Genomic DNA, 22,682 nt, shown 5'->3' with positions numbered 1-22,682 from the left:
CCCCCCCCATCTGCTCTGGGATTATTGACAAGAACTCTGCTTCTGGGCTAGCGCTTCTGTGTCCCCTGCTGGGTCCCAGCCTCCTCTGAGAGTCCAGCACTAAGGGTCCCTGTGCCCAGATGTTCTACTGTGGCAGCCTTCTGCATACTCAGGAGCTCAGCACAGCCCCAGCCTAAGGACATCAGGACCAGCTCCCTGATTCCTGTGTCATGCTACTCAAATACTTCTCTAAGGCTTTTTTTTTTTTTTTTTTTTTTTTAATTTTTAAAAATTTTTTTATTTAACCATTTCTTCCTGCTGTAGGTAAGGTGATAGGTGAGATAAATATTCATGTCTTGGTTTGTAAAGGAAATGGCTGTTGTACTCTTTTGTAGAGGGGAGGAGAGTCAATTTGTTTCTCAGTGTATGGTAAAAATGGTACCCAGCGTCTCTCTGTACCAAGGACAGGACCCACAAGCCTTTTAACTACTGAGCTTGAGGGTAGGTTTAACACTTACAATCAACATTCCCTTCTTGGGGCTGAGCCCCAGTGGGGCACATGGTCACTGTCCTGTCTGCAGGGGTGGCCTGGTCTGCTATAATCGGTCCACGTGGTCCTCCAGGTGTGCTGACATGGTTGTCTGGCCTTGTGCAGATGAATGTGTCTCCCGCTTCTCTTGCCGGCCTTTTTGAAGAAGAATTTAAACAAGACATGGCGGCCCTGAAGGTAAGCTGTTGTCTGCCCTTCTGTAAAGGGCAGTGGTACTGACCTGCTTGATCCAGAATGATCCAGTGCCAGTGCCTGAATACGGGCCTTGTGGTGTCAAGGAAATAACTCTAGACCTGCAGGGTTGACCCTGTGATGGGCTCAATGGAGGGAGCCGGTGATGAACTGGGTCCCTCTCCTTTGGGTCTGAAGGAGCCCGTGTGCATAAGTTCGGATGATGTGATTGCAGCCTTTCCAGAACGTCCCTGGTGTATCTTACATTCCTATCAGAGTCAGGCACATTCCTGGCACTGAGGTCTGGCTGCCTGGCTCCTTGTTCCCCTCCAGTAGTCTTGTCTGTTGGGAGTTAATAGGGAAACCTCACAGGAAAAGCCAGTTGGATCACTGGGGCATCATGCCTCAGATGGTTGAGCCTGTGCATGGGTCCTGTGAGCTTGGAAATTGCCCAGGGTTCTTAATGTCTCTGCTTCTTTCCAGGTTCTGCCGCCAACGGTGTACTTGAGAGTCACTGAGAACATCCCTGAGATCATTGCTTTCATTGAGGGCATCATTGCTCACGGCCATGCTTACTCGACAGACACAGGTAGTGTGAAAGTTAAAACTCATGCTTGGGGGACACTGGTGGAGTTCTGAGATGGAGGTCATGCCTGGCCTGATATGTGCTGACACTTCGCTGCCTATGTTGATATGGGGTTCCTGTGCTGCTGAGCAAATCTGTCCAGTTCATTTTTAAATTGTTTGTTTTTATTTTTGTGTGTGCATGCACATGTGTGTTGCTGAGTGTAGAGGCCAGAAGAGGGAGTAAGATCCCCAGGGGCTAGAGTTACAGGAAATTGTGAGTTGCCCAACGTAGATGTCAGACAGTGTGGATCCTCTGCAAGAGCAGCAAGCTGTAATACGAATTCTAAATAGTCTTTTAATAAAAGAAATCCCAGACCCAACATTGGGGTAAGTGCTGGAAGATCCAGAGAGACAAAGGAGCCACCACCTCTTACCTCACGAACTCCTCAGACTGAAAAACCCTCTGAGTCCTCATCAGAAAGGCTTCAGCCGAAAAAGCCTCTAGTTCCTGTCTCCACAGCCTTATATACCTTTCTCTGCCTACCCATCACTTCTGGGATTGAAGGCGTGTTTGCTTCCCAGTGCTGGGATTAAAGGTGTGTGCCACCACTGCCTGGCTCTGTTTCTCTCCTAGACTGAATCAATCTCATGTAGTCCAAGGTGGCTTTGAACTCACAGAGATCCAGACAGATCTCTGCCTCCTGAGTGCTAGGATTAAAGGTGTGTGCCACCACTGCCTGGCTCTGTTTCTCTCCTAGACTGAGTCAATCTCATGTAGTCCAAGGTGGCTTTGAACTCACAGAGATCCAGACAGATCTCTGCCTCCTGAGTGCTAGGATTAAAGGTGTGTGCCACTACTGTCTGGCTTCTACATTTAATCTAGTGGCTGTCTCTGTCCTCTGATTTTCAGTCAAATTTTAATAGGGTACACAGTATATCACCACAGCAAGCACTCTTAATTACTGATCCATTCTTTTTTTCAGATTTTATTTTATCATCTTTAATTGTATATAGATGTGTGTATGTCAGGGGGTTGACACATGAGTGCAGTACTGTAGCTGACATTTTCCTGTGTCCCACCTGGTCCACAGCCGCTCAGACCCAAGTAAACAGAGGCTTATATTAATTAAAACTGCTTGGCCATTAGCTCAGGTTACCTACTGACTAGCTCTTGCACTTAAATTCAGCCCATTTCTGTTAATCTATATGTTGCCACATGTTTTGTGGCTTTACCTGTGTGTCATTACATGCTGCTCCCTGGATGGCTGGGGCTGGCGTCTCCTCCTCAGTTCTGTTTTTCCTTCCCAGAATTCTCCTTGTCTGCTTATCCCACCTATGCTTCCTGCCTGGCTACTGGCCAATCAGCATTTTATTTATCAACCAATCAGAGCAACACATTCACAGCATATCACCCATCACAGTACACAGGCCAGAGAGGGGCATCTGATCTCCTCGAACTGGGGTGACAGGCAAGTTGTGAGCTGCCTCGTGTGGGTGCTAGGACTTTACAGGAGCCTTTGGTCCTGCAGGAACTCTCCAGCCACCAACCCACTCTCCAGCTTTTCAGGTCCTTGCTTCAGCTTTCTCTTACAATCACAGAACACAGGCAAGCTAGTCCTGACCCCTGTCGAGTCTGGGAGGGGGGTAGCTGTACAGATGCTCACTGTGATCCTATTTCACTTTGGGGTGTGTGTGTATGTGTGTGTGTGTGTGTGTGTGTGCATGCTAGTGTAATGTAGGTATGTTAAAATTCTATGAAAGTGCATATTCAGCCTATCCAGCTGAGCAGTTACAAGCAGAAGTTTCTATGCCGAGTCTACATGGTCTGTAGAGCCACTTGACCAGATACCAGGTAAAGACAACCTTACTTGGTTTTAAGCAAATCCTCCACTTCACACTGGCCACCTGCCCTCTGGTAGTCATTATCCTCGGAGAGCTGTGGAAGATGCTGCCTCTGCCTCCTGCACACAGTGGCACCTCATAGCCTGCCATGTGGCCATTGCTCCAGCAGCCTCACCAGCCATCTGGAAGCTCCTGGCTGACAGCCTGCTCCCAAATAGCTGACACAGAGGCTTAATATTAATTACAAATGCTCAGCCGATAGCTCAGGCTTATTACTAACTAGCTCTTACATATTAAGTTAACCCATTTTCCTTATTTTGCTCTGCCACGTGGCAGTACCTTTATTAGCATGACACATTCATCTCCTGCTCCCTCTGCGTCTGGCTGGTGACTCCTCTGACTGTTTCTTGGGAAGGATTCCTGGATAGCTTCCTGCTCTCCTCCTGCATGTAATGTGTCGAAAAGCAAGGGTAACAGTGTTCCCACATAAATGTGATAAAGGATGTACGTGGCTGGGAGCTGACCACACAGCTGGTAGGACTCCTCTCAGTGTGAAAGAAGCATCATTTCAGTACAGGCACTGAAGCCTCAAACTGTTAAAACTGACGGAGTAGGGACGTCACCAAAGTCCCATGTACCTGGGTGATGGTTTTCCTAATGAGCCCACGGCATTTGTTCACCCAGACTCAGGATGCCGTGTGGATCATCAGATAGCAGTCTGCACAGCCCCCGTGCTTGAACCACACCACGGTAGCCTCCCTTCTCCTCCCTGCTTTTTGAGAGGGTTTCTCCCTAAGGCTGAACCCACTGTTTGAGCTAGGCTGGCTGCTGCGCAGTGAGCTCCCAGGATGCCCGCCTTCACTCCTTAGCACCGAGGTTACAGGCATGGGGAGCTGTTCCTGGCTTTTATGTGGGTGCTTCGGGTTTGAACATAAGTCTCTTTGCTTTCACAGCAAGCACCCTTACCACTGAGCCGTCTTGCTATTCTGTTGAGGAATTTTCCCAAGAGCTGGAGACAGGGCAGGTCCTTCCTGTTGGGCTCAGCCCTGGGCTATTCATCTCCAAGCGTGCCTTGTGTCTGAGGGTTTTATTGCTGTGAAGAGACACCATGACCACAGCAACTCTTATAAAAGAAAGTGATTAATTGGGGCTGGCTTACAGTTTCAGAGGTCTAGTCCATTATCTTCATGGCAGGAAGCATGGCGGCATGCAGGCAGACATGGTGCTGGAGAGGGAGCTGGGAGTTCTACATCTGGATCAGCAGGCAGCAGGAAGAGAGTGCAACACTGGGCCTGGCTTGAGCTTCTGAAACCTCAAAGCCCACCCCCAGTGACAGGCATCTCAGAACTATCCTGGAAGTGCGTGAAGTGTGCAGGCATTGTTGGTGTGGAAGATGCCTGGGTGGAGAATAGTGTGTGTGTGTGTGTGTGTGTGTGTGTGTGTGTGTGTGTGTGTGTACTGAACCTGTAACTACTTGTCAGTTGTTAGGCTTGCTTCCCAGATGTGGCTGCCTCAGACGGGGAAGTGCTGACCTCAGGACTGTCTATGCTCAACAGGCAGTGTCTACTTCGATCTGCAAGCACGAGGGGAGAAGTATGGCAAGCTCATCAATGTGGTCCCTGGTGCAGCTGCAGAGCCAGGTGGGTGCTGGTGGGCGTCCCTGTGGGCCTCAGCCTCTGACTGTGGGTGCTGAGGTCAGATCTGTAGCCGGGGAGATGTGGGTTGACTTGGGGTCGTCAGCCCTGCTATGGGGTCAATCCATGTCTATGAACAGACCAGCAGATGACATTTGATTGCAAGTTCAGCATCCCGTGCCTCTGTCCTGCTCTGCACCCAGCCGTGCTGTTTGCGCCCTCTCCCTTCTTCTTCTGGAATTTTCTCTGCATGGGACAGCTTGCGCGCATGTCATAGCGTGGCCCTCTTCTACTTGCTGTCCTACACTGAATTCCTGACGTAAGTCAGTAGATTCCCCTGCTGTTTGGGCTTCAGCCGTTTTGTTAGGTTGATGTTTTGTTGCATTGTTTTGTTTTGTTTTTTGAGTCAGGGTTTCTCTATGTAGCCCTGGCTGTCCTGGATCTCACTCTTTAGACCAGGCTGGCCTCGAACTCACAGAGATCCACCTGCCTCTGCCTCCCGAGTGCTGGGGTTAAAAGTGTGCACCACTGCCCACTGGTCAAAGTCATTTTTATGGAGAAGAAATAATAAACCTGCAGAACTAAATTTAAACTATCTATTAAGAATGCCTGCCATAGCAGCATGTGCCTTTAAGTTACTTATTGTTTTTTTAACTCTTTTGGGGGCCCTGCTGCCAAGCTTCCAAAGAAATCACAGAGTCTTATTCTCTCTTATGAAAGCCTGGCCTTTTCTTAACTTAAATTAACCTGTCTACCATGTGCCTCTGGGCTTTTGTCTTTTTCTATTTCTGTATACCTTTCTTTACTTCTCACTCTGTGGCTGGCTGGGTGGCTGGGTGGCTGGCCCCTGGAGTCTTCCTCTCCTCCTTTTCTTCCTCCTTCCCTCTCTTTTTCTCCTTCTATAGCTTCTCTCTGCCTGCCAGCCCCGCCTATCCTCTCTCCTGCCTTGCTATTGGCCGTTCAGCTCTTTCTTAGACCATCAGGTGTTTTAGACAGGAAAATAACCCAGCTTCACAGAGTTCAACAAATGCACCATGACAGAGTGCAGCACAGCTTTGCATCATTAAACAAGTGTCCAGGGCATAAACAAATGTAACCCATCTTAAGATACTGTTCCACAACAGTCACTGCTCTAATTCATGACCCCCATGGGTCCCTGGGTGCTTTGTATTATTCTCCAGTCTTCTGTAAAGTTTCTCCTGTGTTCCTCCCCGACGTCTCCTGCCATTCTTCTGAAGAACCGTCCCCCATCCCTGTTTGCTCAGTGGGATTTGCTGGTTATGTTACACAGCTTTCTCTGTATGCCATGTGCTTTCTACAGATGGGCAACTAGTCTGCAGGCTTAGTCCAACTCTGAGTGTCTGTGGATAGACTTGTGGATAACACACTCATCACCAATCGGTAACTTAAACTTAAAATTTTTATCATTTCTTTTTGAGACAGAGTCTCACTATGTAGCCCTGGCTATTCTGGAACTTGCTATGTAGACCAGGCTGTCCTCAGAACTCACAGAGTGAGGCCAAGTACTGGGATTAAAGGCGTGTATCACCATACCTAGCTTCAATCTAATTTTTAATAGCCTTGTCTACTTGGCTCTCGGAAATGATATGCTACTTTTACCCAGTCAGTAGCCTCCTGCTGTGTCCCATGCCCATGGGCTGTGGTTTGAGGCAGACTCCAGACTCGGGTTGTGCCTTCCAGGAAGAGGACTTTGGGAGAGTTACAAGTTCTGGCAAAGGCGAGCTAGTTTTGTTGATCTGTATTTGGTTTGTGGAGACAGGGTCTCCTGTAGGCTAGGCTAACCTGGAACTCGCTGTACAGCAGAGGGCGCCCTGGAACTTCAGACCCTGCTCTTACCCCCCACTGCTGGGACTAGATGTGGCCACCAGGCCCAGCTTTTGATTTTACTTCCACAGGCTTTGGTTTTTTCAGTGTCACTTAGGGTTCAAGTCCAGCAGTGAAGGTACAGAATTCCCCTTGGCCCTCCTCCCAGGCACAGCCCCCCCCCCCCATCCCCCAGAGCAGTCTGAGCCCTCAGGGAACTGCATCACCTGAGTTTATAGTTCATGTTAGCATAGCCCTTGGTGTAGACAAAAACGTCTGGACAAATGCCACATGTCATGTTCCCACATGACACCATCCCATGAAGTGGCTTCCTGTCCCTGAGACCATCTTGCTCCATCCTCTTCCTGCCTCTGCTACCTCAACCCTGGCGACCTTTTCACCATCCAAAGCTGTTTCTCCAGAATGTTGCAAAAGGGTACACATTCAGCCCAAGCCTCTCCAGGTTCGCCTCTTTCTGTTAGTCACAGGCTTTTGTGGTTTGCTTTTTGGAGACAGTCTTGCTTGATACTATGTATCCCAAGGTGGCCTTGGCCTTGGTCTTGAGGAACTCTTCCTGCCTCAGCCTCCCGAGTGCTAGGGTTAGAGGCATGACCACCATGCCCAGCTAGTTACATACTTTGAAGAGTCTTGGTCTTTGCATGCTCTGGTAGCCCAGCTCTCACGGATACTGAATAATGGATGCTCTGTTGTCTGTGTGCCGGAGTTTCTTAGTCCATCCACCTACTGAAGTCCATCTGACTGCATCCATGTTTGGGCAGTTGGGGATGATCCGGCTGCCATGGGTATTTACGTGCAGGATTTTCAGTATCTTGGGTAAGCACCAAGAGAATGATGGCTGCATCACATGGAAAACCTGTTTGCTTTTGGGAGAAGTTGCCAGCGCCCTCAGCAGTGAGTGGTAACCCCCCAGTCCTCTCAGGCAGCCCTGTTGGGAGTCACTGCCTTATTCAAAAGCACGGTGTGAGTAAAGGTTTGAAATTGGGGATTAGTGTTTAGCAAAACAAAGGTCCTGAGCGATCCTGGCGCCAGGACAGGCTCCACCCCCACCTCCCCACCCCCACCCCCATGTGTCATTTCAGGGCGAGGGTTTTCACTTTCTTCAAAATTTGAATTCGCAGCAGTAACTCAAGGATGCAGGAGTGGGTCCTGCTCGGTGACTTCTAGGTTGACCTGTGGTCACCCCAGTGAAGAGAGGTGGCCCGGCACTGGGTTTCTGCATTGCGTCACCCCTGCCCCGCTCTGGCTGATTGGGAGCGACCCCTCCTTTATGACAGTGCTTGCCTTTCCTCCCCACCCTCCCAAGTGGCTGCATGACCCGCACGTGGGTCCCCAATACCGTGGTTGTCTCTGTGTGTTTTGTGTTTCCAAGTCTTCTGTCATACTCTCTCCCCACTCTCTCTTCATTCTCCCCTGCCTTTATTCTGAAGAACCATTCCCATCCCCATCTGCTCAGTGGGATTTGTCTCTGCTGCCTGCCCTGCTGAGCGCCTCTCTGTCCCTGCCAACTTTGCCCCACATCAATGTGCCAGAGACCCCTCTGTGATACTCTGGCCTTCCCATGCCGTACCGGTCCTGTTGACTAGCCTGCGATTCCCAGTGGGCCCCACCTTGGGCTGTGCTCGGTACACACGTGACATTGTGGGGCAGACTGACCCAGTGACCTCATTTCTGTTGACGTGAGTAGAGGACAGTAAATCCAGTGACAGCCACGGGACAGTGAGTTGACTGCCTGCCTGGCATTTAAGGGAAGACAGAGTCTGGGGGACTCACCGAACCCTCTCAGGTCTGTTGAACACAGCAGCTCTGCACAGTCCCTCGGGGACGACACACCTCTTCTGGCTCTTCCTCTCCTGACTCTCCTTGTCCTCTCTCCTGATGTCGCTCTGTGACGGCCACCTTTGCCCTCGGCGGGATTGAACTCAGTCTCTCAACGGTGGCTGAACAGACCTGGCCAGGCACTGGGCTCTGAGTGCCCCGGTGTTTGCAGGCTCAGCTGTCCCTGCGTCTTGGGTACCACACCTCTGCCCCGCTTGGTGACATGGAGGCATTAGTCCTGCTGCCCCACTGGGGAAGCATTGGGCACACTGGGAAGAGGCGTGGGGTTTGCACAGAGGGAACTCGCCACCCTCTGGCCGGGACACAGCGAGAGTGCTGTACAGCCATTTCCCACTCATCAACCCTCTGTCACCTCCAGTTGACTCTGAGAAGCGGCACGCCGGCGATTTTGCCCTGTGGAAGGCAGCCAAGCCTCAGGAGGTGTTCTGGAGCTCGCCGTGGGGAGACGGACGACCTGGTTGGCACATCGAGTGCTCTGCCATGGCCAGGTAAGGCCCCAGCAGTTCCCAGGCTTCGAGTGTTCTAGCCAGGTGGCACAGGGTGGCCTGGCTGGCGGAGAGAACGTCCTGGAGGCCCTAGGGCAGCTATTGGGGGTGGGGAGGAGAATGAGAAAGAATGACTAGTTCAGCCCAGGGCATGCCAGGCCTTCGCTTTAGTCTCCTGTTAGCAGAACAGGCTCCTGTCACACAGCAGCAGGGGTACCTCATGGTCCCTAATGGGTAGCTCAGGCCTCGAGCATGGAAGTACAAGAGCCAGGTCAGGGAGGACCTTAGCTAGGCATGGCACCTCTGAAAAGACATTTGAGGACATGTATGTGCCCTGGCCAGGCCACCTCTCTGGAGTGCAGAACTCCCCTGTGTCTTAGGAATAGCCCCCCTACATCGGCTAGGAGAGTTGGACTACTCTCTGTCCTCAGGCAACCCTGTGTTTCCCTAGGGTTCTGCTGACAGCTGCAACAGTGGGTCCCCACATGTTTACGGTGTGAGGAAAGCTTCTGGGAGTGAGTGTGAGGTGTGGACCCTGATGCTGAGGCCGCTCACACACGCTTGCACTCTGCCCCGCAGCCAGGTGTTTGGAAGCCAACTGGACATCCACACAGGCGGCATAGACTTAGCTTTCCCACATCACGAGAACGAAATAGCCCAGAGCGAGGTCTTCCACCAGTGTCAGCAGTGGGGAAACTACTTCCTACATTCTGGTAAGCCTGGCTTGAGGCCAACTTCTCTCCGGTTCTGGCAATTCTGCGGATTGGAAATACCCAGATCTGCTGGCAGGGAGGTTGGTGGGCATACCTGAAGTCATGGCGTGGATTTCTTTTTTGTTTTTTGTTTTTTGTTTTTTGTTTTGAGACAGAGTTTCACTGTGTAGCTTTGCGCCTGTCCTGGACCTCACTCTGTAGCCCAGGCTGGCCTGGAACTCACAGAGATCCGCCTGGCTCTGCCTCCCGAGTGCTGGGATTAAAGGCATGAGCTGGGCTCTGTGTGGGTTTCTGTAGTGTCTTTTCTTTATTCTTTGCCCATTTCTATCTGTATACAATGTATCTCTACCATGCCGATCATAGCTACACTCCACCCTACCACTTCCTTCTTTTGGTAACCTCTGAGCCCAATTAGTGTTGACTGATCTTGTTGGCTTCACCTTGTGTCAGCCCTGTGTTGGTAACCATGGCTACAGCAAGCTCCTGAGTGTAACAGCCACATTCTGTCTAGAAGACATTTCACAGCCCTCCTCCCTGCTCTGCCTTTTAAATTCTAGTCTTTTTTTTTTTTTTTTTTTTGAGATGTCCCTTGAGCCTTGTGAGGGTCTAGATCTCCCATTGAGGGCTGGGTAGTCAACAGCCACTTATCCTTAGCGCTTGGCCGTGTTGACCTGCCGCCCACTGCAGGAAGAAGCTCCTCTGGCCAAAGCTGAGAGCAGCACTGTGTGTTGAAACACAGATATTTAGAAGGCAGTTTGATGCCGTGTTGTTCAGCAACGCGACAGTACAGGCTCCCTGCTAAGGCCTGTGACCCCCCCCCACCCACCCAGCCAGGGGCTTTTGACCAGGTTGACGGCACCAGGCACTCATTCCCTCCTGTGGAGCAGGCCTCAGACCCAATCTGAACGTGCTGTTACTACATCGGTGAAATGCGGCAGAGAGAACCTCAGAGGCACCAAAATGCTCCAGTGTTACACTGAAAGGGAAAAAATTCAGCACTTCCTCTTGAGTTAATTTGACTGAAAGAAAGCCCAAGTTTGAATTCTCCACCTCTCTCCCTGTGTCTTCCATTGTCTGTCCCTAGTTTGGTTTCTGGCTTGTCTGGCGTCTGTTGTGTGTCTGTCTATGCCTCCCTGATGTCTGACTGTGAACCTGTGTCTTGTGTGTCTAACCAAGGGCTTTGCTCTGAATTTATTTGATCCCATGGGGAAGGAGTGAGGGACACGTCACAGAAATTAACAGAGTTTTCCAAGGGGGTAAGTTATCTCCTCCAGCTAACCCCAGCCAACTCAGTTCTACAAACACACCATCACAGAGATACCCGTGTGCTGCTTCCAACATATATGGTGGTTATTTGTTGAACAATGTCCCTTTTGGCCTGCTTATTCTTTTTAGCAAGTGATTACTATAACACACACACACATACACACACACACAGTGCTGTCTGGGTCAGGGGCCTGGAAGCATACATAACTTAGGAGTCAATCTATGCATTAGCTTAGGTTGTAAAAGTTGATTACATGAGAAACACAAAACGAGTTAGGTTGGTTTTTACATTGTTCTCTTAAAGGCAGGTTAAACAAACAGGCTGAGTACACAGTGGGATTTCAGGCTGTCTTACATGACCTCAAGGTGTATTATTATAACTTGGCTGTGAGGTCCAGTATTGCCACAGGTTACCATAACCTTTGTGCCACCGTTACATCAGTGGGCACACCATGCCTGGCAGGTTGGCATTGTAGCTTGTAGAATTCACTGCTGGGGGATACTGTTAATGACCCTTCTTCCTCAGATCATCATAGCACCTGCTGGAGGGAATTTTTCAGGTCCAGCCTGTAGAGGGGCAGAGGCAGGTGGATCTCTGGGAGTTTGAGACCAACCTAGTCTGCATAGTGAGTTCCAGAGCAGCCAGGAATACCCAGAGAGATTTGTCTCAAAAACCAATACCCTCCACCAATAACAACAAAACCCAAAGACCCCAGTGGGATGGCAGTGGCCATGGTTCCCAGAAGCAGGTCAGAGGTGGGAATGAGCTGGCATCTGAGCTTGGTGTCACGGTGGTAAGTGATAAGCAGGAAAATGCACTTGTTGTGTGTGCTGAAGGTCACAAGGTCAGCACTGCCCTTTCAAATGACAGTTCAGGTAGGTGAGGCAGACAGGATGAAGGTTTGTCGGTGGTGGGGTTCTGAGGAACCAGACACAAGCATGTATAACATGGGACATGTGCAAACGTAAATGCAGTTCCATTAAGTCCTAGAGTTTGGAAGCCGTGGTGCCCCATAGAGTGACATAAAATGCAAGTTCACTCTGGTGATGCTTCCTGTATCACCAGAAGTCCACAGAGAGGCTGCTGGCCCGGAACATGCCGGCCATCCTGTGTTCTTGACATGAAGTGCTGCATTTCACTTCCCTGATACTGTCAATGCCGCATATGACGTATGTAGAATTCAAGGCTCACAGTTTTGTGTCATTGGAGAGGACACATTTTTAATAAGTTCCCAGGAAAATCAATCTTGCAGCACCCTTTGTGTGAAGGTGCATTTGGAAAAGAGGGAAAGTCTGTCTGGAACACAAAGACCCTCCTCTGGAGATGAGCCTCATTGAGACACTGAGTGGGTTTGGTTTTCCGCCATGTTTCTTGTACCCATGGGAAGACAGCTGTAGCAGAAAAACTGACAGCCACACCCCAAACCTGGGTGACCAGTGACAGGTGACCGGCTGGTTCCATCAGTGTTTCCGAATAGGGCAGGGAGACGTGTGGGGAAGCTGTGCTGTCCTCACACTGTCTGTTGGCTGGGGGCTGAGTGGGCCTGTTATCGTACCCCGTGGTGCAATCTTGTCCTTGGAGGGCTGCACACAGCACACATTGCTGGTGAGGTTCCTGTAGGTGTGGGCCACTGCCCTATATCTTGGGGGGGGACAAAAGCCTCATGGCTCCATGGGCCCAGCCATGTCCTGGCTCAGGGCTGTGGATAGAGAAGCTGAACTCCGCTCTGGTGTCATGTTAATTGTGCAGGGGTCTGCCCAATTCAGGGTGACCAGCCCCAGCTATGGTGGGGCTCAGGGCTATAATTATATGGGGTGAAGGAGGGGTCTCCTCACCCAGCTCAGAGGAATGCTTTTCTTTTTGTTTCAGGGCATTTGCATGTGAAAGGCAAAGAAGAAAAAATGTCCAAATCCCTGAAAAATTACATCACCATTAAGGTAATGTTAAGTGGTGTGCATTCCTCTGCAAATGGGTGGCTGATGACTGCAGAGTGGCTTAGGGGCCTGTGTGGGTCGAAAATCACAGCATCAGCCTCAGTCCGTCCCAGCTCTGCACGGCCCCCTCCAGGGAACCACTCTTCCTTGGCTCACGGTCCAGGGCACCTCTTCAAGCCTGCTGTTCTTCCCTCCGCTGCTTCCTCCAGGGACCTGCTTTTCCCCTCGCCTTCCCGGAACATCTCCTCCCCCCCCCCCATTTTTTGTAAATTTTTAAAATATTTATTCATTTTTATTTTGTATGAATGCCATGCCTGTATGTATGTCTGTGTGTGCATGCTTGGTGCCTATGGAGGCCAGATGAGGCTGTTGGATCCCCTGGAACTGGAGTTACAGATGGTTGTGGGTTGTGAGCCTCCCTGTGGTCGGGAGAATCCAACCTGGGTCCTCTACAAGAGCAACCAGTGCTCTTAGCATCTCTCAGCCCTGCATCCCCCCCCACCCCCAGACAGGGTTTCTCCGTGTAGTTTTGGTGCCTGTCCTGGATCTCGCTCTATAGACCAGGCTGGCCTTGAACTCACAGAGATCCGCCTGCCTCTGCTTCCCCAGTGCTGGGATTAAAGGCATGCGCCACTGCTGCCCTGCATCTCTTCCCTCTTGTAAATTTCCTCTCAAGATTCACATTTGTGAGTGGCTGAAGAACCCTTCCTAAATGGCTTAAGTGCCATGCTCCGTGGTCAAACTTGTGCCAAGTTTAACTGGAAAAGTGGACCAGGGCAGCACTCCTAACTGCTTCCCAGGCTCCTGCCTCCCAGACCCAGAGTAAGCCCCAAGGGTTATTCTGCCCTTCCTGGGAGCTCTCAGTCAGATCAGAGTCCCAGGCTAAGCGCTCAGAAAGCAGCTCCTGTTTTGTTTTGTTTGCTGTGCATGGAAGACTGCTTCTTTGCACCTTTCAGATGCTTCCGCCGGGCCTTGAAAATCCTAATGGCCAAAAGACAGAATAACAAGAGACAAACACAGAGAACATGTGCCACATGCCTGCTTGAGTGCAGCCCACCGTGGCTCAGAGCCATGGGGAAAGGGCTTGAGTCGGGGTGGCCAGGTGGGGCGTCTTGGCGAGTGCCGGGCTCTTCTGCGCAGGGAGGGTCGCTGTCCCCGTCGGGAGGGGCCTGGGCTAATGGAAATGTCCTTTGAAAGGACAACCCGGTGCCACTTTCAGTGTTTTCCTGTACCTGCTGGTTCTCAGCAGCTCGGAGTGGTCCTCGTGCCAGTGTGTGGATTCTGGGGAGGCCTGCTCTGGCACCGGTCTGTGTAGTGCACCCACACCTTTACACACAAACTATTGAGTTGTCAGAAAGCCCATGTTTGTGACATTCCTTTCTCTATTCTCAATGCAACTACCAACAGCTAGGTAGCTGATTTCCTGCAATCCAGATGGCTAGGGTCACCAACAGTCCCACAGTGCATCTCACTCACCTGTGTTCTGATTGCCGCCCTTGTGGCCAAAATACACTTTGTAGCTTTTCCTTCTTTTTAAAACCAGGACCCAGCTGGGTGGTGGCGGCGCACGCCTTTAATCCCAGCACTCTGTGAGTTCGAGGCCAGCCAGGTCTGCAAAGCAAGTTCCAGGAAAGGCGCAAAGCTACACAGAGAAACCCTGTCTCAAAAAACAAAACCAAAAAAAACCAAACACAAAAAACCAGGACCCAGTGACAGTCTATGAGTTCTGCTCTGCTGCCCATCTTCCCTGGCTTTCAGGCTGACTTCACTCCATTGTTCATGTTAGGCTTCTGGTATAGGGCAGATCCTCAGCTCTCATTTTAGGATTGTGTGTGTGCACCCTGGCTGGAGTTATAAGTAGAAGTGAGCTGCCTGACATGGGTGCTGGGAACTGAACTCCTTTGTGAGGCAGTATGTACTCCTAACCCCTGAGCCATCTCTCCACCCTCAGCTCTCATTTTCCCCAAACGTGGACTCTGAGGAGTCTGAGCTGCTGTTTCGTTGAATACCCCACGTTTTGGGTCTGTCTGTTTCCTTCTGGTATCCTTTCACCGTCTCTCGGGTGTGTGTTTTGCTGGAAGTGATGCTCACAGGTGTGGTTGTGTTCAGGTGGGGCTGTGGTTATGCAAGCATGTCTCAGGTAGTGGGAGCAGGTCTCAGGTTGTGGGAGCAGGTCTCAGGTAGTGGGAGCACGTCTCAGGTAGTGGGAGCACGTCTCAGGTTGTGGGAGCACGTTACACGTGCTTTGTCGCCGACCGTGCTTTCCTCAGGGTTACGCTCAGGGGTGGTGTTTGGCCACTGTGTTACAAATGACCACCAGATCCTTCCATGCAGGAAGGCTTGCCTCCCTTCTCATGAATTTGAGGGATCTGAGCCGGGATGCCCTGCTCCCCAGCCTCCTTCTACCTGGAGCTTTGGGGGTTCTCATGGTAGGGGGGCTCTGTTCTGACACCTCTTTCACAGTGGATTTTTCATAGTGGATTTTAGACTCACTGTGTGTTGAGGGTGTGCTTGCTGCATTGTGAATTCAGTCCTATTCTTTAGGGAGTTAAATCACCCCAGACTCAGCCAGGACAGGCCCCGTGGCTCCCACACCCTGTGGACATGGCCCACTTTGTCTCCAAGTGACCTCACATAATCTTCTGGTTTCTGTCTGCCTTCTCAGGGGGGTCTCACTGCCTGCAGGCAGGGGTCTGGGCACACGTCATGCTGACCAGCACTTTCTGACTTCCTCGGGGGTCAGAACTGAGGGTGAAGACAGACTACATAAGAAACAGGTCATGTTATTTTCCTGGGACATTATTTAAGTTTTTACCTTTACCCCTTTATTACAAGCTTTTTTCCCCTGTAACAGTATATGAACTAATTGCTTTAAATTAAATTACACAAAATAAGTAGAAAATTAGTGATGCTGGGCGGTGGTGGTGCACGCCTTTATTCCCAGCACTCAGGAGGCAGAGCCAGGCGTATCTCTGTGAGTTCAAGGCCAGCCTGGGCTACCAAGTGAGATCCAGGAAAGGCGCAAAGCTACACAGAGAAACCCTGTCTCGAAAAACCAAAAAAAAGAAAATTAGTGTTACAATGTGACAATTAACAGTAAAACAAATGAGTAAAATTTAAGAGTTCTGGTCTCTTATTTGTTTAGCGGCCTGCACTGGGGCCTCACCTGCTAGGTAGGTGCTCTCCCACTGAACCACATCTGCAGCTCACGTTTTTTACTTTATATTCTGACCCACATGGTGGTAGGGGAGAACCACCTCCAGCAGCTGTCCTCTGACCTCCACACACACTGCAGCATGTGTGCAGCCACCATGTACACACACACACACACATACTGCAGCATGTGTGCAGCCACCACGTATGTACACACACACACACACACACTGCAGCATGTGTGCAGCCACCATGTACATACACACACACACACACACACACACACACTGCATGTGTGCAGCCACCATGTACATACACACACACACACACACACACACACACACACTGCATGTGTGCAGCCACCATGTACATACACACACACACACACACACACACTGCATGTGTGTAGCCACCATGTACACACACACACACACACACACACACACACACACACACTGCATGTGTGCAGCCACCATGTACACACACACACACACACACACACACACACACACTGCAGCATGTGTGTATCCACTGTGCACACACACACACTCCATCTCTTGGTTACTTGCAGTTCTTTGTGTGTGGTTGAGGCCCCCTGGCTCTCACCCGTCCATGGTAGCATGTCTATTGTTGTCCTTGTTCAGATCATGTGTTGACAGTCGTGTTGGTGAGACCTCACAGTTGTAGCTTCTCTGTTTCAAGAGACCCAGTTACAACAAAACCCCTGCCCCTCTGGCTCTTAAATTCCTTTCGCCCCTCTCCTACAATGAGCCCTGAGCCCTGGGTGCTGGAGTTGTGATGTAGATGGATCAGTTGAAACTGGGTTCTCTCTGTTATGGTCCCTGCCCATTGCAAAGAGAAGTTTCCTGATGAGGGGCGAGAATTATGCTCATCTGTGGGCATAAGGACAAATATTTAAAATGTACTTAGGGACTATGCTGGTTTAATAAAGAGGTGGTTGTAGGTTTCCCTCCAAAATCCATAACTTCACTAGCCCTAGGTAGTTATTTGGCTAGGTTTCCAGTACCAAGCAGGCCTAAGTCCAATTAAGAAGAGTTGTTGATTACTTCCAAGGTACAGGTATCATTATTGCCCCCTTAGGGTTACAGTGGTTCATGGGTTCATCACAGCTGGCTAGCAACATGGGTTGCTTCCCTCCTTTGGAAGCTTGCGTAATACCTTCTGGTACTATGAAAGCTGGTCTCCAGAGTGGAGGCTTTCAGGTCAAGTAAATAGTTTCATAAATAACCAGCAGGGAGGTACCCACTGGGTGTCACAAAATCAGAGCATCCTCGGTGGTCAGGGAACAGGGCCATCACATGGGCTGGGCAGGGCCCTCGATCCTGACCTCAGTCTGACCCTGAGCTTGGATGTCAGCTTGTTCTCATCTGGACTGAGCTGTTGTTCATAGTACGAATCCTAATTGGTCTTTTAATAAGAACCCGGAGTAGGTATCCGCCTGAAAGCTGAAAGATCAGAGAAGCAGAGCAACTAGTTCTAACCTCTATGAAATCCTCAGCCTGGAGGGAAGCTGAGCTCCTGTCTCCTTTTGCCTTATAGTCCTCTCTCCACCCAGCCCTATCACTTCCTGTCTCCACCTCCCAAGTGCTGGGATTAAAGGTGTGTGCACCACTGCCTGGCCTCTATGGTTACTAGTGGCTAGCTCCGTGCTCTGATCTTCAGGCAAGCCTTATTTGTTAGATCAAGCAAAAGATCACCACATTGTTGTACTCTCTTCCCCACCAGTGAGGCCAGGTGCAAGCGTGGCCTTTCTCTTCCCATTGTGCACACTGTCCCTGTCAGTCACTGGGTTGGCAGCCAGTTCCCCATCTCATGCCAGTGGCAGGTATGAGGCTGTAATGGGAGAGCTTGTTTCCCAGAGCCTTGTCCACAGTGTCGGGTATTCCTCTCAGCCCTTCCCACAGCTCTGACAATGACCACGGGAACGTGATGAGTAATGGAGAAGTCGCTGGGGATCAGTGATGGTTTGGGTCGGGCACAGCAGGGCTTGGGTGCAAGCCCTCCACTTCACCACGGCCAGTGCTGCAATCCTGAGTGACAGCTGCCTCTTCCCGTTTCTAGGACTTCCTGCAGACCTTCTCCCCTGACGTCTTCCGGCTTTTCTGCATGCGCACCAGCTATAGGTCAGGTGAGCTGGCGCTCATAGGCCGGGGAGGCAGAGTGCAGGCCTATGTCAAGCCCATCCGGGCAGTGTGCTTACTGGCTTGCCCCAGGTTTACTGAGAAGCAAGCCTGGAGGAAACTTGACTGGGAAACACAAGCTTGGTGCCCCAGGCCAGGCTGCTCTTCCCAGAGTCCACTGTCCTGTCTGCCCAAATGTGCACCTGTCACTGAAATGAGCCCTGTTGCCCACAAAGTTCCAGGACGGCTTTCGCTGAACCTGTTCAGGGGCAGGGCTCATCTGTGCAGGTAGCCCTTGGACCATAGCACTGTCTTGCGTTGGTTTCTCAGGTACTGTGTGTGCTTCAGGGCACACTAGGCATTTCCTCAGCAACCATCTCTTCCTTTGCAGCCATTGAATACAGCGACAGTACCCTGTTGGAAGCCAAGCACCTCCTGCTGGGGCTGACCTCTTTTGTAGAGGACGCACAAGCCTATGTAAAAGGGCAGCTGACCTGTGGCCCTGTTGAGGAAGACCTGCTGTGGGAGAGGTCAGTGGGTCATACCATGGCATCCTCACTGGGAACAGGTTGCTAGGATGAAGAGGCCTCTGGGAGTACCTGCATGAGGCAGACTCCCTCGGGGAGCTGGCATCTAGTCATTTCCACTTCCCTTTGCTTCTGAGCCCTGCACAGGCTGTGTTCATCTGAGCAGGGCATGTTTCCGTCGGCTCACGATTGCCACATTTGGTAGGGAGGGGCTGTCACATCTATAGTTGACCGTTTATTACAAAATCACCCGAGTGGATACCATGCACTCAACAAGTGGGCAAGCTCCCTTCACTCAAGTTTTTATTTGGCTAAGGTGGTAACTCAGAGAATTTGTTACAAAACAGTAAACATGACCTAGGAAGGGTCCCTGAGTTAAAACATTTTTACTTCTTGGAGAAAGATGTTTGTGTATTGTTGGTGAGAGTTGGTGGCAGGCCAGCCTTGGTACCAGAGGCTGCTGGAGAGCTCCTTACCCGCCTCATCATGCTAGCTGACCCCATATCTCACTCCAGGCTGACCAACACCAAGAAGGCTGTGAAGGCTGCGTTAGCCAATGACTTTGACACACCAAGGGCAGTGAATACCATCCTGGACCTTGTGCACCACGCGAACAGACAGCTTAGGGCAGTCTCAAAGGTAACTTGAAGAATGCTGTGGATGTCGGGGCGGGGGCCAGTCCTAGGGAAGGAATGGGCACTGACCACCAACAACCAGCTAGACTAGTCTCCCAAAGGGTCTCCGCCTTCAGTAGTAAGCACATGAACATGGGCAGTGTGTGTTTGTGCGCACGCATGCACAAGCTCTGTGCTCCTGACAAGCAGATGGTTGTGTCACATGACTGCCACTGAGTGTTGAGGAGCCTTTCTGGTGGCTTGGAGGCACCTGGAGGGAACTGTGTGTGTTAAAACAGGAAGTTGGATTGGATGTGTAGCTCCATGGTGAAGTGTTTGCTTAGCACATGCAAGGCCCTGAGTTCAATCTCCGGGACCCATGGCCTCTCCTCTCAAAAAAAAAAAAAAAAAAACCAAACAATGAGAAGCTGTCTGCTGGGACCTGGACAGATATCACCCAACTGGGTCTCAGGCCACCTGCTGAAGCAGGTCCAGGGGGATCTAGCACTGAGGGGGCTCCAGGTGGCCATGTATTTTTGGATTCTTGAGTGACTGTCAGCACCACAGGTGGGCAGTGTGTCTTGACAAGCGTCTAGGGGCCCATGTCCATACACGGCTCCGGACAGACCATGGCACCTTTCTTCTTAGTCCCTGCATGGACACCAAGGGGCTGAGCATTCTGCCCCAGCTTGTTCAGGCTGCCATTACCCACACTGAAGGCGACCATTGGGTCAAACCAACCGCACTCAGGGAAGCTGGCTGTGGGTGCTCCCAGAGTTCTTGAAGCCTGCTTTCAGCCTTCTCTTCACTTCCAAGGATCACTTCCTGTGAATCCTACACCACCTGGCCACCTCTGGGGGCTTCTCTAGGGGGAAGGAGAACACAAGCTGACCAGGGAACAGGAATGAGGCTTGGCTCATATGGGTCTCTGAGTCAGTGGACAAACACCAGACTTTGCAGGATTCCCTGGTTTTCTACTCCCAATCTGAGACCCACAGTTCCCATGACCTTCCCTCTACCATGCTCCATTCTCTGTACCCATGACCGTGCTTAACCCACAGGACTTAGATGTGTAAGGTACTGCCATGGTGTGAAAGGCAAGCAGAGGCCCACGTTATCAGCGTACCTGGACTGTAGGGTTTGTCAGCCTGGCTGTGCAGGGGCCCACGGGAGCCAAAGCAGATGCTCAGACCTCATACCCATCCTCCTGCAGGAAGCTGCTGGCCCCAGAAGTCCCACTGTGTTTGGCGCCATCATCTCCTACGTTGAGCAGTTTTTCGAGACCGTTGGGATTTCTCTGGCAAATCGACAGGTATACCCATCTCTTTCAAATGCTTTGTTCTCAAACTGCCTACATATTGCACGCTGGCCACTCTCCTTTGGAAAGTGTCCACCGAAGGACGACTGGTCCCTGGTTTACATACTGGAGGTGCACAGTACCTGTAGCTGACCTTCCACTGTTGACCGGCATGCAGCAGAAAGGCAGTCAGCCCCCAGTCTACCAGTTGTTCTGGTACCCAAGTACAGAAAGGTGCATGTGAGGGCATTTCCTGGGCCATAAGAGATGGCAGTGGGCATGAGTGGGTCCCTTGTTCCCTACAGCTGGCATCTCTGGTTGCAGGAGGCCCTCTGACTTCCCCACCTGTCCAGTAGGTTCCTTCACAGAACAGGGATGATCTGCCTTCCAAGCCCTTGATGAAAGCCAGCTGTGTGTGAGGTCCCGCCTGTGTAGTTGGCTCTATATGAATGCTAGGGCCACATCCTGGTCATTCCTTCCTGTGACGTTCAGCTGTACCAAATGGACAGGGCAAGGCTACCAGGTCCGTCCACAACCCTGTCCTCCCTTCTAAGCGAGATGTCTTGGTCCTGTGAAGCCAGCCTGCCTGGTCTACAAGGGATACACAAGTCTCCTATCTACTCAATTCCAGTTAAGTACATGGCTTATGGTGCTGGCCATGTTCCCTGGATGTCACTGTAGAATTTCCATGCAGGTCTCTCAGTGCATGGAGGTGAGGTGTGTGTGTGTGTGTGTGTGTGTGTGTGTGTGTGTGTGTCCAAGTACACATGATTGTATCTAAATTGGCTCTGGCACCTGTCTATGGATTCCGAAGCCCAGGGTCACTATCTACTCATTGTTCTCTCCTGTAAGCATCAGGGAGAGGCCCCCAGGAGCTGCACAGGTCAGCTCTTTTCTCTGGGTGGCCCCTCCTCTGCACACAAGGGTCTTTCTGCTGGTTGTCTCTGGCCCATGCATGGACATCACTGTGGGTTCTCAAGTCCCCTTTAGGGTCCCTTTGCTGCTCCCTCACTTCTCTCTGCTGCACCTCCAGCTTTAGGGCTGTTCTGGAGGGACGAGGCAGGGGCTCAGAGCCATCCGCCCAACGGTTCTACATGCACTTTTCTGTGTCAGCATGGAAACCTGGCTGTAGCCAGGCCACACCTCTGTCAAGGCTGGTTAGTGCCACTCTCTAGTAGTGGCAGTCCTGCCAAGAGTCTCCTGCTGGCTTCCAGATAAAGCTGCTCTTTGCTTTAACAGGGGAGCAGCCTTTGGGCCCCTTAGCCACGGTGTTTGTACAGCTGGACAGATCACTCCATGGGAGCTCAGTATGTGCACACATGCACATAGGGTGGGCTACTTGACATCTACATTGGCTTACATACTTGGCTATGGCAAAAGGTTTGTTTTCATTCATGCTTAAGGCTTAGGCTACTGGACTCTCCTGAGATGATGGGAGTCTGCTGATACTTGTCACACCCTCCAGTTGTTGCTGAGGCCTAGATGGGACCAGACTGTTATCATCTTAGCTTGAGCCAATCCTGGTACTAGCTAGCCTCACACCCTCCAAGTTTGCCCAGAAAGAACAGCATCAGGGAACTGATAGACATGGACCACGCAGGCCTCGGCCCAGAACTAACCGAGTGTGGTCTAGCAGGCCGTGGAGGGCACCCTGCCTGGCTGGGCCTACTCATTTGACAGCGTCTCATTTAAACGCGGCTCAGTGTGTTTCAGGAGACAGTAGCACAGCAACTCTGCACTGTGTGGTCGATGAACTCGTGCGCTTCAGGCTGAAGGTCCGACAGTACGCACTGGCCACACCTGGGGCTCCAGGGGAGGCCCGGAGACGGCAGCTCCAGGAGAGGCAGCCCTTGCTAGAGGCGTGTGATGCATTGCGCCAGGACCTCGCCACCCACGGCATCAATGTTAAGGTTAGCAATACTGCAGATGCAGGGGACACCAACGTTACAAGAGACAGTAAAGGGGCAGACAGCGGCCAGTCCTCCAGTTTCTGAGAAGATGGCGGCAGATGTGGCGGGTGTGAGAGGGAGGGTGTGTAAGCTGGAAGAACTGCCAAGCTCCACCCATGTGGGCAAGGAGCTGGGTGTCAGAGTGCAGTGTTAGCCCTCTCCTGACACCCCGCTGTTC

The 22,682-nt window shown here is 51.3% G+C and overlaps 1 protein-coding gene across 1 annotated transcript in view; it reads left to right on the top strand.

Annotated features, from left to right (window-relative positions):
- Cars2 (cysteinyl-tRNA synthetase 2, mitochondrial) overlaps nt 1-22,682 on the top strand; it is a 31,089-nt gene that overhangs the window by 6,000 nt on the left and 2,407 nt on the right. The window contains exons 4-14 of the mRNA XM_036209330.1: nt 635-706; nt 1,184-1,289; nt 4,666-4,749; nt 8,783-8,912; nt 9,489-9,622; nt 12,759-12,826; nt 18,059-18,125; nt 18,509-18,647; nt 19,160-19,283; nt 20,472-20,570; nt 22,259-22,465. Of these exons, the coding sequence (XP_036065223.1) occupies nt 635-706; nt 1,184-1,289; nt 4,666-4,749; nt 8,783-8,912; nt 9,489-9,622; nt 12,759-12,826; nt 18,059-18,125; nt 18,509-18,647; nt 19,160-19,283; nt 20,472-20,570; nt 22,259-22,465 (1,230 nt within the window). The remainder of the gene's footprint in view (nt 1-634; nt 707-1,183; nt 1,290-4,665; nt 4,750-8,782; nt 8,913-9,488; nt 9,623-12,758; nt 12,827-18,058; nt 18,126-18,508; nt 18,648-19,159; nt 19,284-20,471; nt 20,571-22,258; nt 22,466-22,682) is intronic.

The sequence above is a fragment of the Onychomys torridus genome, chromosome 17 (genome assembly GCF_903995425.1).
Source record: "Onychomys torridus chromosome 17, mOncTor1.1, whole genome shotgun sequence".
Taxonomy (NCBI): Eukaryota; Metazoa; Chordata; class Mammalia; order Rodentia; family Cricetidae; genus Onychomys; species Onychomys torridus.
The sequence above is the reverse complement of the archived record's forward strand: the minus strand, read 5'-3'. Positions and strand labels throughout refer to the sequence as shown.